Source organism: Eurosta solidaginis, chromosome 5 (genome assembly GCF_040869045.1).
Source record: "Eurosta solidaginis isolate ZX-2024a chromosome 5, ASM4086904v1, whole genome shotgun sequence".
In the NCBI taxonomy this organism is placed as follows: Eukaryota; Metazoa; Arthropoda; class Insecta; order Diptera; family Tephritidae; genus Eurosta; species Eurosta solidaginis.
This window is the reverse complement of record NC_090323.1, coordinates 19,725,092-19,741,260: the sequence shown is the minus strand read 5'-3', so window position 1 is coordinate 19,741,260 and position 16,169 is coordinate 19,725,092. Positions and strand designations below refer to the sequence as shown.

At 34.6% G+C, this 16,169-nt stretch overlaps 1 protein-coding gene across 17 annotated transcripts in view; it reads left to right on the top strand.

Moving 5' to 3' along the window:
• The window catches only part of Spt20, a 97,556-nt gene extending 82,236 nt beyond the window's left edge, over window positions 1–15,320 (top strand). For 13 of the 17 annotated variants that reach the window (XM_067787856.1, XM_067787842.1, XM_067787846.1 and 10 more), the window contains 2 exons: window positions 447–1,010; window positions 2,740–9,236. In XM_067787856.1, the coding sequence (XP_067643957.1) occupies window positions 447–1,010; window positions 2,740–3,164 (989 nt within the window). In that variant the 3' untranslated portion in view covers window positions 3,165–9,236. Of the gene's footprint in view, window positions 1–446; window positions 1,011–2,739; window positions 9,237–14,778 lie in introns of those variants that run through there. The other 4 variants (XR_010953515.1, XR_010953514.1, XM_067787855.1 and 1 more) reach the window with 4 other exon arrangements.
• The last annotated feature ends 849 nt before the right edge of the window (window positions 15,321–16,169 follow it).

Genomic DNA, 16,169 nt, shown 5'->3' with positions numbered 1-16,169 from the left:
CACAATCGGTCATTTTTAACAAATTATTTTAATAAAATATAGCTAAACAAAAGCACTATGACCAAAATTGCCCAAAGCTCGCTAATAGCCCGAATCTCCATCTTTACAACCAAAACTTTATTTATAGATTTGAATTCCAAATAAGAGCGAAAAAGGGACCCGTACATAAAAACAGCAATTAGAAATAATATATATGATGATTGTTACTGTTAAGACCCCTTGTAGAGCCGACCTAGTTCTTTGTCCCACTTGTTATCTACTTACATTTTTTCTTGTTCTAACCCGATAAAATTTAAAAAGAATTATATACATAATTAAAAATTTTTCTTTTATTACCTTTTTATTTTCCAACATACATTTGTACATACACAATTCTAACAAATTATAACGACCATTATTATTTATGTTCCTTTTTTTATAACAACCAATCAATCGTTCAATCTCAGTCAGTCAACCAAATCATTTAACCAATAAATCAACAAAAATCAAAACAACAACCCGCGTACTTCCCCTTTCAATTCCAGCTCAATTTGTTGGTCCCGGTGTACAAAAATTGAATCCTCAAACAATCCGTACCTCAAGTGGTAGTGGTGGTGGTGTTGCAGGTGGTAGTATTGTACATCAGCAACAACAACCGCCGCAACAGCAACAACAACAAGTGGTGCAACAGCAGCAGCATCAGCAGCACCCACAAGGCCATCAATCGCAGCAACAACAACAACAATCTACAACGACAATAAATGTGAGTGGTATTGCAACGGCTAATAGTAGTGCTGGTGCTGAAGGTGGTGGCGGTGTAGGTGGGAGTGCAGGTAGCAGTATAAGTGGTGCTGGTATTGTTAATAGTGGCCAACAGACAGCTATCCAATTGGTGGGTACGATACATCAACGGCCGCGCAACATACAAGTCGTCGGTACGAAACAGTTGAGCGGCGCACAGCGACAGTTGATTGCAACTCAACGTAATATTGGCAGTTCAACCTTGAAAATCGCCACAACTCCAATTAATGGTAAGTGACTTATGTACATATTGTAACGAATTTACAACGTTCGAATCGCAAAACTGTTGAATAAATCACTCCAATATTCTGTATTGCAAAATGGTCTTTATTAGACTACTTTGGGAGTAGTAGAACTATACTTCACAATTATACTTCACTTCGCTGATAGCGTGGTTAAATCAAACTGATTAGTTATTACTCAGCTTGCGCTCCTTTTATACTCTCGGGTTTCTCGTTCATCCATTTCTCCTAAGGTCTAGTGATTTCGCGAAAATGTGCTCTAGAACAATTGTATCTCCTGCTTGGTTAACAACTATATACATGTATATCTGTAGTCCATGCCTCTCGCATAGCCATATCCGTGTGTATGTGAGTAATTACTTTGGCTGATGACCACATGTGTGTGTGAAATATCTCTCCGTTGCCTTGTGTGTATGTATGTGTGTTAATGATGACTGATGTATTCATGTACACCAGTGTGGCTTGCTTCACGTTTTTGTTGCGTGATTATTTACTAACAGCCTAGTGATGTCAACATTCGCCACAATATATTAGGGCGGGTCAAACCAAAAAGTAGAGGTGCCTCATCGCGAATTTAGTTTATTTTTTTTCATACGATTCACATGGGCGAATTTTAAGAGACATTTTTGGGGAGTAACTTCACGAAAAAAAATTTCAAATTTTTGGTAGCCATTATCGACTTGATCGGGGGTAGCGCGTAGACTTTTTGTTTTTGATATCCTATTTACTTACTTAATTGGCGCTTAACCGTTTAAACGGTTATGGCCGCCCAACAAGGCGCGCCAGTCGCTTCTTACCTCTGGCAACTGGCGACAATTGGTCAGACCAAGGGAGATATCCTATTTAAGTCAACCGAAAAAAAGTTTAAGTTAGCATTGCTTATCTATTGTTGTTGTATGAACAATAAAGACACTACCCGAAGGTTTTGGGGAGAGTTATCGATGTTGATGGTCCTTTGACGTATATAGATACGGTACGTTCTGGTAACAAAGCATCATTAAGATACTAGCCGGACCATCTCGGGAACGGATAACATGACCAAATTCAACCTTCTAGGCCATTCCGCGAATGCGTTGCTCTTGCAAGGCAGAGATTCTCTTATCTAGGTGGCGTTACTCTTAACTCCTTTGTGATATAGAGTAAAAAGTCTGAAGAGGTACTAAAGTACAAAGTAAAAGCCTCCGCATACAGTAAAAGGTTGTAGGGTCAAACATAATAGATCTAAACGAGTCGGACCCGTGCGCATCTTTCGCAACCAATATAAAAGTCTCTTGTCAAATATCAACAGAAATCAGCTGTTCTACCAATAAATTAAAACTTACAGCTTGCGCTGCCATCGGGCGTATTGTAGCAACTGTCGGTAATGCAGTGCAAATATTCACAATAGTGTCATAGCACAAATAAATTTTGTTGTATGCTCACAATAGTTTATTTTAAACAAATTATTTGAATAAAATATAGCTAAACAAAAGCACTACAACCAAAATTGCCCAAAGCTCGCTAATAGCCCGAATCTCCATTTTTTACAACGAAAACTTTATTTATAGATCTGGATTCCAAGTACGAGCGAAAAAGGGACCCGTACATAAAAACAGCAATTAGAAATAAATCGAGGCCTTGTAATAATTATAATAATAATAAATATTTTTTTACATTTCAGTCTTATTTTGAAAAGTTATGCAAAAATTAAATGTTGTACTTGTTTAACCATTTCTAGCAACAAATGCGAATAACATTACAACAACAACAAGTTTAACTGCCACACCCATTGTGATGTCGACGCAAAAGTTGCAATTAAAAACCATCAAAACTCAATCCCAACAACATCAGCAGCAACAGCAGCAACAACAACACACTCGAATACTAAATCAAGTCACTGCGACAGCTGCTTCACAAACACAAACAACACATCAGCAGCAGCAGCATCAACAACAACAAACAGTTATTATTGGTCAACATGTAGCGACGGCGCAAACGCCACAACAACAACACCATATACAAGTTGCAGGGCGCACAGTAACAACAACAGGCAATGCGAATTTAAATCAACAACTTATTTCAGCAATAGCAAAAGCAGCTAAACAACAACAACAACAGCAAGCTGCAAATCGGCGGAGATCAGCAACGGATATAAATAAATAAATAAATTGAAATTTTTGGCTACAAAGCTGTAAGTGTGATAAAATAGCAAGAGCAATAATGGAGCGGCAGTTGGTGACTGTGAAGTGTGTGTGTGTGAATGAAATGTGCTTACGATGAGAGAAAAAAAGCTTAAATCAGGCAAGTAAATAAGAAAAAAGCTGATATTAAAACAAATAAAAACCAAAAAAAGTTATCAAAATTTAATAAAAAAGAAATTACAATTGAAATAAAAATGTTGCCAATGTAAAAACGAAAATAATATTTAGGCTTAGATACCTATATTACTACTTTGCGTCGAACCAAAACAAAAAAAAATAGCAATCACAAATGTACATTTTCTATAAAAACCAGCAAACACCTAAAAATTTGTATTAAACTTTAAGCATCAACTTACACTAGTCTAACGTTAAAATACTTAAAGTGAGCTGTTTATCAGATCGGTATATTTTTATTAAAACCGTTTGTGTGGTGGTCTAATTTTCTGATCTTTTTAAAGATATTGGACACTTATACCATGAAGGTTAAGTAGGAAATTGCTAGTCAACGAGTTGTATAACAGTATATATATCACAACATCACTTACACTCTGCTGCAATTTGATGATAATTGCCTGGTATCGGAATAATTCCTACTCTAGCTGAGAGACCCAAACCCATATAAACAAACTTCAAACCCGTTTTGTATTATTTGTTTAAATGTCTTTGCTCTGGTCATACGAAAACTAGCACTGGAATTTTAGTGTCTTTACGAAAACTAGCAAGTTCACTTTGTGGCTGACGAAAACTCAGTTTCTTGTTTCTTTGTGTTCGATAATAATATAGTTTACAAAATATATGCACATATACATGTGAAGTTGTTTAAAGCTCTTGCTTGTTATTTTCGTTTTAAACACGCGCTCTAGCTCTCTAGCTCTCTCTCTCTCTCTCTGACACATCTCACACTTTTAACGGTAATCAAAAACTTCCAAAATTAAAAAAAGTTTTAAATTGAGCTCAATGCCGCTTGTTTGCTTAACAAAAAATACCGCGTTATGCTGCTGATAATGATGATGCATTAGGGTGGTTACAAGGTATCTGGTGAATTTTAATTTTTGTTCTATCTTTCGGGGCAATTTCCTAAAATATGTTAATAGATCAGAAAATGATTATTGCAAAGTTTCAGGCCAATCCGACAATGTTAAAAGGTGCCTCATTGAGGTCAAAGTTAGGAAAAACAGCGATTTTTCAGAAAAAATTTTTTGTGTTTCGTCAGTAAAAGTGAAACCATTTATGCCAAGAACCTGACTCGTATACCATTGAATATTGTAATGCCCATAGACGTTTGCATGGAAATTCAAAATTAGGGATATCCACTATGGCCTGATCTGATAAATGCTAAATCCTGTTAAAAGAACCGTTTTATAAAAATATTGCTAAGGTCAAGTTCCTGGCATAAATGGTTACAATTTTACTGACGAAACACAACAAATTTTTTCTGAAAAATCGCTGTTTTCCCTAACTTTGACGTCAATGAGGCACGTGTTAACATTATCGGATTGGCCTGAAACTTTGTATGTATCATTTTCCAATCTATTGGCATATTTTATGGGGGTGCCCCAGCGGAAAATCTAAAATTAATTTCTTGTGGCCATCCTAATGATGCATGTATGTATGATTTGAATTGTAAATAAATAAATAGACATTCAATTAATTGGTGAAATATGTATTTGAAGATATTGATTTCTGTAAAAATTATGATGAAAAAAACAACAATATTTTGAAGGATTTTATCATATAAGGATAATTAAAATAATTGGCACGGACTTTTTTGACCATAATTTGAGTGATATACCCACATAATTACTTACTTATACACATATAAATTAGTTTGGTGCGAAATTAAGATAATTAAATGTGGAAAAACGTGGAGGCATTTGTAGCTCTGCAAAATTTTGTTCGAAAGACTAAACAAAACTTTTAGTCAACACATTGATTACAATAAATTTTACACCCGAAATGATGTTGGAATTTGAACATATAATGATGTTCGAATTCGAACATGTATACATATATACGGTTTCGTCACTTTTTAATTAAACTTTTCACAAAGCGTTTGAATCCATAATCGAATGAGCAAAGATCCCGCATTCCGGAATTGTTGTATTTGTAATCGAATTTGAAAAAAGTTTGATGACGTTGGGCTTTTGAAATTTTTCGATTTATTACATTTCTCTCATATTTCGCTACCAGTGTTTGGAGTACTTAAAACTGTTACCTGAGTAAACGACTACGACGGAGTAAAAATTACATTTTCGCAGTATAGTTTTCTTCCTTTTTGAAAGCGGGATAACAACTAACATCAAATTGAATTGGTGGCTTGGCAAACGCTTCGATTGTGTTTTTGCCATGAAAAGTTTCTCTGCAGAAAAGTTATCTGCCTTATCAGATGCACATGGAGTCGGCCTTAAACGTGTAGGATGACCAATTAATGCTCCCTTTAACACACCACATTCTATCTCTCCGGATATTTATCGCGATAAATTATTATTATTATTATTATTTTCGGTTTACCATACATATTTCATGCACTCTACAGAGTGTGGGGGAGACGAATCCGATACCCCGATTGCCGATGATGAAAAACACTCCGAGGCATCGAGTATCACGGCTAAATAACCACAAGGTGCCAAGTAATGATGGGATACCCGCAGGGCTGTTCAAACATGGCGGCGAAGAGTTGGTATAAGATAAAGAATAAAAAAAAGTGGGTCTCACAGTGATTTTTGGGCAAGACGAAGTAGTTGCCGTCATCGTGGCCTTTGTAGCCACGTCACTGTTGACGGATATAAATTCGAGACTGTGAAGGATTTCGTTCATTTGGGAATCAGCATTAAAAGCAAAAACAATGTCGGCCTAGAAATCAAACGGAGAATAACTCTTGCCAACAAGTGCTTCTTTAGGCAATTGAAAAGTAAAGTCCTCTTTCGACGAACAAAATTCTCGCTCTACAAGTCACTCATCATACCTGGCCTGATGTATGACTCGGAATCATGGAAGGTGTCTAGAGTAAATGAGATGTCTCTTGGAGTATTCGAGAGAAAAGTTCTCCGGAAGGTTTATAGTCCTATCCGTGATGTCGACGGCGAGTATCGAAGGAGCTATAATGATGAGCTATATTAGCTTTACGCAGACATGACGATAGTGCAGAGATTGAAAATCCAAAAGCTTCGCTAGCTAGGGCTGTTATGCGGATGAAAGAACACACTGCAGCAGTTTGTAAACAGAGAAAAGGGAAAACCTTCACTGAGTTGAGAAAGACATTTGTAGGAAGATTTGACCTCTCTTGGTGTCCCCAATTGGCGACTGTTATCGCAAAACAGGCTTAGCTGACCTCATTCTTATATAAAACTTCAAAAAGTGCTGTATGTTGAATTTTGGCAGGATTTACAGGTCTCACCCGGACACATTTTTTGCTTACATTCTACTCCTTCTTTTCTCATTCCGAACGAAAACAGTACAAACACTGTGTGTAAAATGTGAACAAACATGTCTTAAGACACAAACAATGAATTCACGTTATGTCATCCAATCGTCACTTGTAAACAATCAGCTTTTCATACGTATACAATAAAAGCTTCAACGAAAACATATTACGTTTGTTTGTTTAATGGTGTGTTCACATTATACTTATATTTAAGCATGAGCTTAACACCGGCTTATAATAATTGAATTACAATTATTATGCTTTCTAAGGGAAACTGAAAAGAAAGAAACATTTACTGGCATATTGCGTTGGAACCATTTCGAAAACCGCCAACGTAATCATCATTAGGCAATTTTATAATGTTATCAAAGGTTTCACCAAGCGAATCACACAAAACATATTACGTAGTAATACTATTTAGTTTTCAACTCGACCCAAATAAACCTTTGAGATAAGAAATGTAGTACCTCCTACTAGCGGAGTAAAATATTCCGATTGGAATAAAGTCTGAACACTGCGTCAGCAATAAAACATGTTGTCAAAATCGTTACGTCACGCCGAGAAAATTTATTTCACAGCTAACTATAATTGTTTGCTCTCTCATTTTTTAATGCGGGATCTGTTTATTGGTTCATGGTTTGAATCCATAATCGAACATATATTTAAAAGTTTCTCAAGTGTAAAATTTTTAAATTTTTTAACAAATTATAAATTTTTCGCATCGCTTTTGACATTTTTTTCGGACCGTCATTAAAATTTTCTTCCATACAAGATGCACATAATTTTATTTTTCAACCACTAATGCATCACTATTTGTACACAAGGCTCTTAATAATTCTCCTTATGTGTAGTTAATTCAGCCCTCCGAAAAACAATTGGTTGGTTGGTTGCTGTGCTGCACGACCGGTGAGACCGGGTCGAAGTAGCGCTTTAGGCGTCTTTTTATTGCATTTTCTCCTGGAAACGATTAGTTATCATATGTATATCTGACCCGGTCTATGAAAAGGTGGCTTATGACTCAAAAAACAGCTATTTACAGCTGTTTCTCGCAAAAAAAAAAAAAACAGCTGTTAACAGCTGTTTCTCGCAATTTCTTTTTTGAGTCATAAGCCACCTTTTCATAGACCGGGTCACATATATTAAATTAGTGTATATTGAGCTTGTTTTTACTCGAACCATTTGGTTGGTTCAATAAATCGGTTGATTTCACTTATGGAGCATTTTCATACCTCTCTGAGAACGGACAGCACGACACCGCATACTGATCGGTAACCTGATATTAAACAGTGCTGAACATTCACATAGGAAATTAATAACCTTCTTAACACCTTGTACATCTCGTTGAAGGGGACTCCCGTTCTTTAGGTGTGTGTGTGGACTAAATGGCCAGTGTCCTGTAGTTGTTGCTGTCATTCTAAATATTTCTTCCCTAGACAATTTGTGTAAATCCTCTTTTTTTGTAGTAGTCCGGGCAAGTTTTTCTGGTAATTGCAGATGATTCTGTAAAGTAGCAAGTCTGAAAAGCTGGTTTCTCGTAATAGGTTAGAATGTCACTTTTTATTAATGTAAGCTGTCTATATCTCGCGACTGCCTAAGTGATGCAAAACTATGCACAGTCCTTTGCCAGTTAATACGCATTTTCATTGTCTTCTGTAATCCTGTGACCTGGTACCCTGTACGTGAATGTTTCAGGCGCTAAGTCTGGGCAGCACCTTACGCCTATGCACGGCCTTGGCGTTCGTTGGACACGACCTAAGTGCTGCTGTTACCCCTGCACAGGCTACCCGTTGTACTTTATTATGTTTTGATATATTGCTTGTCTAGGGCTTCGAATGATGAGATGGATCTTGACTGCTGTGTAAAGCCACATCGTAAGATTTGGTCTTTGGTTTCTACTAACTGGGCTATGTACGCCTTCTCTAATCTTATTTCAATGTTGAATTTCCAATTTAGCTTTTAGTCTACTTTGACTCCAAGGTACTTAATCTTAGTTACGAGCGAGAGCTCTTTAGTGAAGGCAGGTTTGTTGGTGCTGTTGCTTAAGAGTATCAGTTCTGTCTTGCTTGGTTTAACATCAAGGCGGCTCGATACCGCCCAGGTAAGTCAAGACTGCGAAAACAATCAGAAATATTTTAAATTTCGTGCATATTTATAGTTTATGAAGTATGTACATTTAACGGCTTTTAGTACAACTGAATATCCTGAAGTGGACAACGTTTTCTTATATATTTTAGGCTGAGCTTCTCTACGAATTTGCGCCGTGGTCCGTTTAATTTTTCCTACAAATTGGCGGGACGGAACCTACATGTTTTATGCCGACTCCGACCGGTAGATGAGGTTTCACTGAGAAGCTTTCATGGCAGAAATACACCCGCAGTGCTTGCCAAATCACTGCCGAGGGGCGACGTCGCTTAGATAAACTTTCCTCTAATTGAAAAAACTTGTTTCTAGAATTTTGATGTTTCTTCGCCAGGAGCGTGAACCCAGAATGCTCGGTGTGGTAAGCGGAGCACGCTACCACCACAACACGACGACCGTCCGTAAATGTGCAATCTGAAATTGTTGAAAATTTGTTTGCTTAGTTTTTCAATAATTTACCTTTTAAAACTATTTATTTATTTCGCGCCATCCTAATTTATTTACATTATACATACATACTCAAAAAAACTCCAAGCTGTGCCCAACTCCAAACAAAAAAAAAAACAACAAAATTTAATTTAAAAAATAGAAATAAAACCAATAAGCATTATATTAATTAATTCGGTTTAAACACTCTACCCTAGTCATTACAATCCGCAAACATATATATGTTTGTTATTTAAGTGGCTAAAGTCGTTGTTAGTAGTTATTTATATTAAGCACCACATAACCTAAAAACTTTAAGAAAAGCAACAAAGCAACATGTATAATAATAATAAATCATATGCGTGCTTTTCTCTTATAAGATTAAAAAAAAAAATTGTTTAAATCGGCGTTAAAAACATCAACACTCTTTAAACGCCTTGAAAACAACACAAAAAACGCCAAAACAAATTTGTTTCCAGATGGTTATATATGTACATTAGGACGGGTCAAATTGTATGGGGAAAAATGGGGAAAAAACTTCAGGTGCACATCCAGTTTCTGAATGTATATATTGTCCATGGGACCATAGGTCTGAAATAAATTTCGGGCCTCCCTAATTTTGTTAGAAAAGTTTATATCCCCATCCGAATCCGAATTTGACATTCATTTTCATGTATTTTATTTGTGAGAGCCGCTATTCGGATTCGGATATAAAATTTTCTAACAAAATTTGGTAGGCTCGAAATTCATTTCAGACGTATGGTCCCATTGACAATATTACTCAGTATGACCCATACATTCAGAAACTGGATGTGCCTTTTCAACAATAAATTTGACCCACCCTAATGTACATACGTATAGTAATATGTACGGATAACTCGACTCGAAAATACTACGCAGCTAAACTGAAATTAAAAAAAAAATACAAAACAAAAAACAACAGCATACCAAATTTAGCAATCAGTATAGAGCTGTGTTTTTCGTAGTTAATGACGAACGTCGTATTATTACACTATGCGACAAAATCAACCTTTTTTTCTGGGTATTGGACCAAACCCACTTTTTTTGTAGAGATTGAGACTTAAGTAGACAAAGTACTATCTCCGTTTTTCGAAGTTAGCCTCCAAAAATAGATATCGGCTTTCGAAGTTCGAAGTTCGAAATTCTACAATTCGAATTTTTATTTTTTTTTGCTAACGCGTTCAGCAAATTAAAAAAGTAAAAATGTGGTGTCGTGGTCCGCCTTTTTCTTTTATTTGAATGGCTGTATTCTTTTTTTTTTTTTTTGAATAATTACAGTGCGAGCAAATCCAGTGGAGAGTATGTGCAGACATGAAAGTAGTAGCCACTATCATGGGACTATCTGACTTTTCACCTCATATAACAGCTGTTATACTAAATTTCTCAAAAAAAGAATTCAGCCCTTCAAATAAGGGAGAAAAGCGGACCACGACCACTTTTTTTAATTTGCTGAACGCAAGAAAAAATAAAATTTCGAAATGTAGAATTTCGAACTTCGAAAGCCGATATCTATTTTTTTGAGACTAACTTCGAAAAACGGAGATAGTACGTTGTCTACTTAAGCCTCAATCTCTACAAAAAAGTGGGTTTGGTCCAATACCCAGCCGGCTGTTGCACAGTGTAGGCCTTCATCGAATTTCTGTACAGTTGTTTACTCAATTCCTGACGTAGGAAGTTTCAAAACAGTGTCGGGATAAGTATATTTCGTCGTTTTTCGCTGTGTTCCAACTACATCTTTCCATTTTGTTATATAATTTAAATGCCACAATTTTGGCATGAGTTGCAATTCGAAAATGTAACTTTAACTTCGAACTTAAATTGTGATAAGATAGCGAATAAACATAAATACGACTTAGTTATAGTCAAAATTGTCAAAACTTATTTTGAACTTGATTTGTCTGAATATACCTTTATACTATGTTCAAACAGAAAAATAAATTAGGCAATTTCGATTTAAATTGAGTGGTGTTCATACAACTCAATTTAGCTTACACAATAGTAATTTGATAGCTGGTTGGCTACAGCAACAACACACCTTTGTTCAGACTGTCAAAATGTGCGTTTTGGAATTAGGCGAATGGAGTGGAATGCAATCATAAAACTTTGAAATTTTTCTTTGTAGTAAGAAAATCTGTTCAAAGTTTCGGTTTCATTTTGAGTTTGCCATCTTCTTTTGACAATCCCTACTCTAGTGAGATGAAAAAATAAAATCAGCTTACGAGATAAGCCAACCATATAGTTGAGCCATGCGTAACTGACGTTTAAATCTACTCAATAAACACACTTTACAAGGTTGCATTTGCAGTTTGAAACAATTTATTACGCAATTTTTTTTTTAAATTGGCAATTTATTATTACAATTTTTTATATCATAACTTGCGTAATAAATTGCCCAAATTGTATAAATGCCAATTTGGTGTGTGTTTGTACATAGTATTACTATTTATAGTTCTTAATTGAGCATATGGTTGTTGGCAATTCGTCGTGGTTTCTTTTTTTTTTTTTTTTGATGTGGTTTAGCTTTCGATAAAGTTGGTAAAATTTTAATTCAAATAAATACTTAATAAGTGTTGGTAAAACCAAGTTAGTGAATCTCTCAAGCGACAATGCAGCCAATAATTGACTACGTTAAAAATCTCCATTTGAGAAACGGCGAAATTTAGTGAATCGCGACAGGATTTTTCTTGTTTGTAAATTCTTATCTCATCTCAACACTAGCTTTTCTATGAAGATGTTGTTTAGGAGAGAGCAAGTGGCATTAATTGTCGGGTCTGCTTGCTGTGTTTTTTTTTCTACTTGTGCTTAGTTTGCTCCATAAAATGTGCCATTTTTACATGGAAGAAAATTTGTAAGTAATCAATGCGAATTTTGAGAGGCTAATAAATTCTACTTTACTAGACTAAACCTGATTGGGCTACAAAACTTTACACTCAAAAATTTCATGCAGTTTTTTATACACATCGATTTTTTTCGAAAAGGTTTTAGTTACAGAAATATATGTAATACTTCTATATTGCTACTTCAAGCTGGGTACACTGCCAAACGTCAGAGTGAAATATTGCTGCTCAAATGATTTGTTTATGTTTTCAATAAGGAAATGTACCTAAATTTAAATTCTTTCTTGTCACACTTAAGGCCCCAACACCTCCCACTTTGCTTAGGTTTGGCGCTGGCGTCGTCACTTTGAAGTACCCTGCAAAAATCGCGAGTACTCCATGCATGCATGTATGGAGTACTCGCTATGGACCAACCGAGTACTCCAAAATTAACCACAATTCATACAAAAAATATGGTCCAATTAACATTGCGATGTCCTAGGACTGGACCATATACTCCAGCTTCGCATTACATCAGAGTAATCCATGGAGTACCCACAGTCCAATAAACATCGTGTAGTGATTACAATCGTTAAAAACGAGCAATGATCGTCTTACAATGTGTTCGTGTAGAAACATGAGTTGGTCCATTGCTGCATTACAGTGGAGTATAATGGTAAGTACTCCAGTGGGCCACATGATCCAACGATTTTTGCAGGGTAACGCACGTTGAAAGTTTTCATGCCTCAATGAACGGAAAAGAAAAAATTCAAATTTTAATTTTTTGCCATGATAAAAAATTAAAAATCAAAAATTTTTTAACCGAACACAAAATTGTATATATATAAAATATTTCTTAAAATGCAGAGAAATTAAAAAGAAGTATCCAACGTTTTTGAATTCCTTTTGTTTTACTTTGGCGCTGCCGTTGCTTTGTCTGTGGATTAGGAACATAGTTATGAAGACGTTGACGCAACGTAAGCGCCAAAGGGACGCATAGGTCGAATGCGTTTGGTCCTTTATACTGTTGCAATTACAAATATTTTGTAGGTTGTCTTCCTTTGATTTCGATTTCAAAACTCATTGCAAGCCATATATGTAATACTCCTATATTGTTACAAAAGGCTAGGTACATTCCCAAACATCAGAGTGCCGATATATTGCTGTTTAAACGTTTTTGTTTTTGTATTCAATAGTCGAATGTACCTAGATTTAAATTTTTTCTTGTCACACTTATGCTGCTACAATCACAAAAATTGTATAGGCTGTCTTTTTTTGATTTCGAATTCAAAACACATTGCGAGCATTTTCTGTTAGCATTACATATATGTTGCAAGCATATTGTAATAGCCAGGGCTGTACAAAACATTTTTATATTGAAGTGCAAATCACAATACATATCCAAAATGATATGTAAACTGAAACTTTTTTAAGTAAAAAAAAAAATATTTCTTTTAAATGTTTAAAGAATTTTGATGGTCCCCTCAATGAATTAATTTTGAATTAAAATTTTTCTCAGTGCTATAATATTTTTGAAAAATAGGGACGATCACATTCACGACGGCGGTGTAGCCGCCACATTTGTCATATTATTTTTACACAGGTTCTTATGAGTTTCGTTATTTTCGGCGCGACAGAGCAGCACGACAATCAACCACGAAAGCCATTGTAGCCAGATTAAACTTAATTCTATTTTTGGGTAGCGACAAGGAGTGGCGTCCTTTTTATTTTGTCAATAACAACTAAAATAGAAGGAAATAACAGATAATAAAAGCTAAAATCATTCGTTTGGACGTTTTTTAAACATAGTAAATTTCTTTTTTCTAAATTTTTCGCTCCTGTTTGCTGTAATTTATATCGGTGGCTGCCACTTTCAAAGTAATCAAGAAGCCAATGCTTGGCTACGGTTGGCGTCAAGCTTTGCGTGTAGACGCCGTGTTGAATGTAATCAGCCCTCATGCTTGGTATAAATTTGAATATCTACCGAAGTGCCTTGGCATCATATGGAAGTGCTTTTTCTTTACACTTGCATATGAAATTCAGGCACATTCATATGAATCGAATTTATATGGGAGTGCTATGATTTTTTTAATATTCAAAGTGTAAATTTGTATCTGTGCCTATACTTCAGGGCAAAACAAAAACAAAAGTGCTATGAGTGTATAGGGGTTGAGCAGCACTGGAAATAGCAATAAGGAGTATTACATAGATAGTATATGGTTATAGAATTATTTTTTGCTAAAACTGACAAAAATAAATAAAGAAACTTACTACTCACGGAAGGCTTTTGTTTACTAGAGATACCATGTGGCTCTTACTCAGTAGTCTGAATCGAAAAATAAATTATACCCTGCAAAAATCGCGAGTACTCCATGCATGCATGTTAGAAAGTGAAAATTGATTGCAAGGATAACGAAAAATATTAATACAGCTGCGATCAAAAAATTAGCACTTAAAATTAATTATGTTACTCAGTGTGATTTATGCCAGAAAGCACCAAAAGTTCTAAGTTTTTGCTGGTATTGAAATAAACCAATTGTTTAAATAGTGTTACCCATAAGCAAAAAACAAAATGTTTTCTCCGTATTGCGAAGTTAGCCGCCAAAACATATTTGCGAGTTTTCAAAGTTCGAAAAGGAACATTTGATGTTTTTTATTTATGTATGTGGTTTCCAAATGTATATTGGATATTATGCAAATAAGTAAATAGTACTAATTTTCCAAAAATGTAATTTTTAATTTTATTGCAGTTTTGCACACGCCACTGTAAATACACACAACGATCGCACGGCCACAAACACTCATTAGTTTAAATTCGAGAATTATACATATGTATACTATATGTACATATGCTATATTAAAATGGTATATACATATATACATATGTATATATACTTTGACTAAAGCAACCAATCTTTTTAGCAGAGTTATTTATATAAATGTTTTTTCTTTAGATTTTTCGCATTTGTTTAATGTGCGAAACGTGTCACATACACATAAATATACATATATTTATGCATACATAAATAAATATACTATATATATACATACATACATAGTATATATAAGCATACTTACATACATGCATACTTGTATACAGACACATAGATATTGTACGCTTGTAAAAAAAGTTAATTCATACGTTATGTTAATTTAATAATAAATTATCTTTAATTATTTAATATTTGGCAATTAATATACGATTAAGCATAAATAATACACTTATTTAACAAATACAAAAAAAAAAAAAAACAAAAAACAATTACAAATATCAAGCTAAACGAAAAAAAGAATGCAGCAATAAATTATAAACAAAAATCTAAAAATAATAAATAAATATAATTTAGAGAATATAAATTATGAATTAATTGCCTTTTTCTTCGCCGAACCGTAGTATCGTACAGGATTAGGAGAGGGAATGCTACATATCGCACACTAACTACAAAAGAGTCATAACTTGAAACTTTTCAAAATCTGTTTTTTTTTTTTCATAAACCAATTCACAGTACACATCTCTAACTGCCCCTTAAATTTCGTTGTCATTATTTTCTTCTTTAACTGGAAAATTACCGTAATGCCAGTTTTGGTGTTGATTGCATCGCTTGCGCTGTATCAGCTAATGAGTACTATTTTTAGTTGTGTCAATGTGCTTAAGCACAAGTGAACACTTTTTTTACGCATAAAGAGTATTATTTTAAATTCTGACTATCTTGTTGCAAAAAAGTTTTAACTTTGTTGTGTATTAATTAAAATTGTGCCTTTTTATACGTAAAGGGTAATTAAATTTGCTTGCAGTATTGTGAAATGTTGCTTTTTTGATGAAATAATTATCATATATAATTGTCATAAATAGTCATAATTCAAAATTGCTATATATTTTGTCCGTAACCAAATAATTACAACAAATTTCGTCAATTCATTTTATAATGAAGGTCTCCTTCTTTGTAAAACTGGATTTCAGTTTTTTCTTCTCCTGAACATTTACATTTTTCAAGTTGTGACTCTTTTGTAGTTAGTGTGCGATATGTATAACGGAGATATATTAATTGCACTGTACAGCATTCGGTTGGATATTAGACCAAACCAATTTCTATACCCTGCGTTTACTTGTACAAGGTTATTATAACGCTTGTTGGATAAC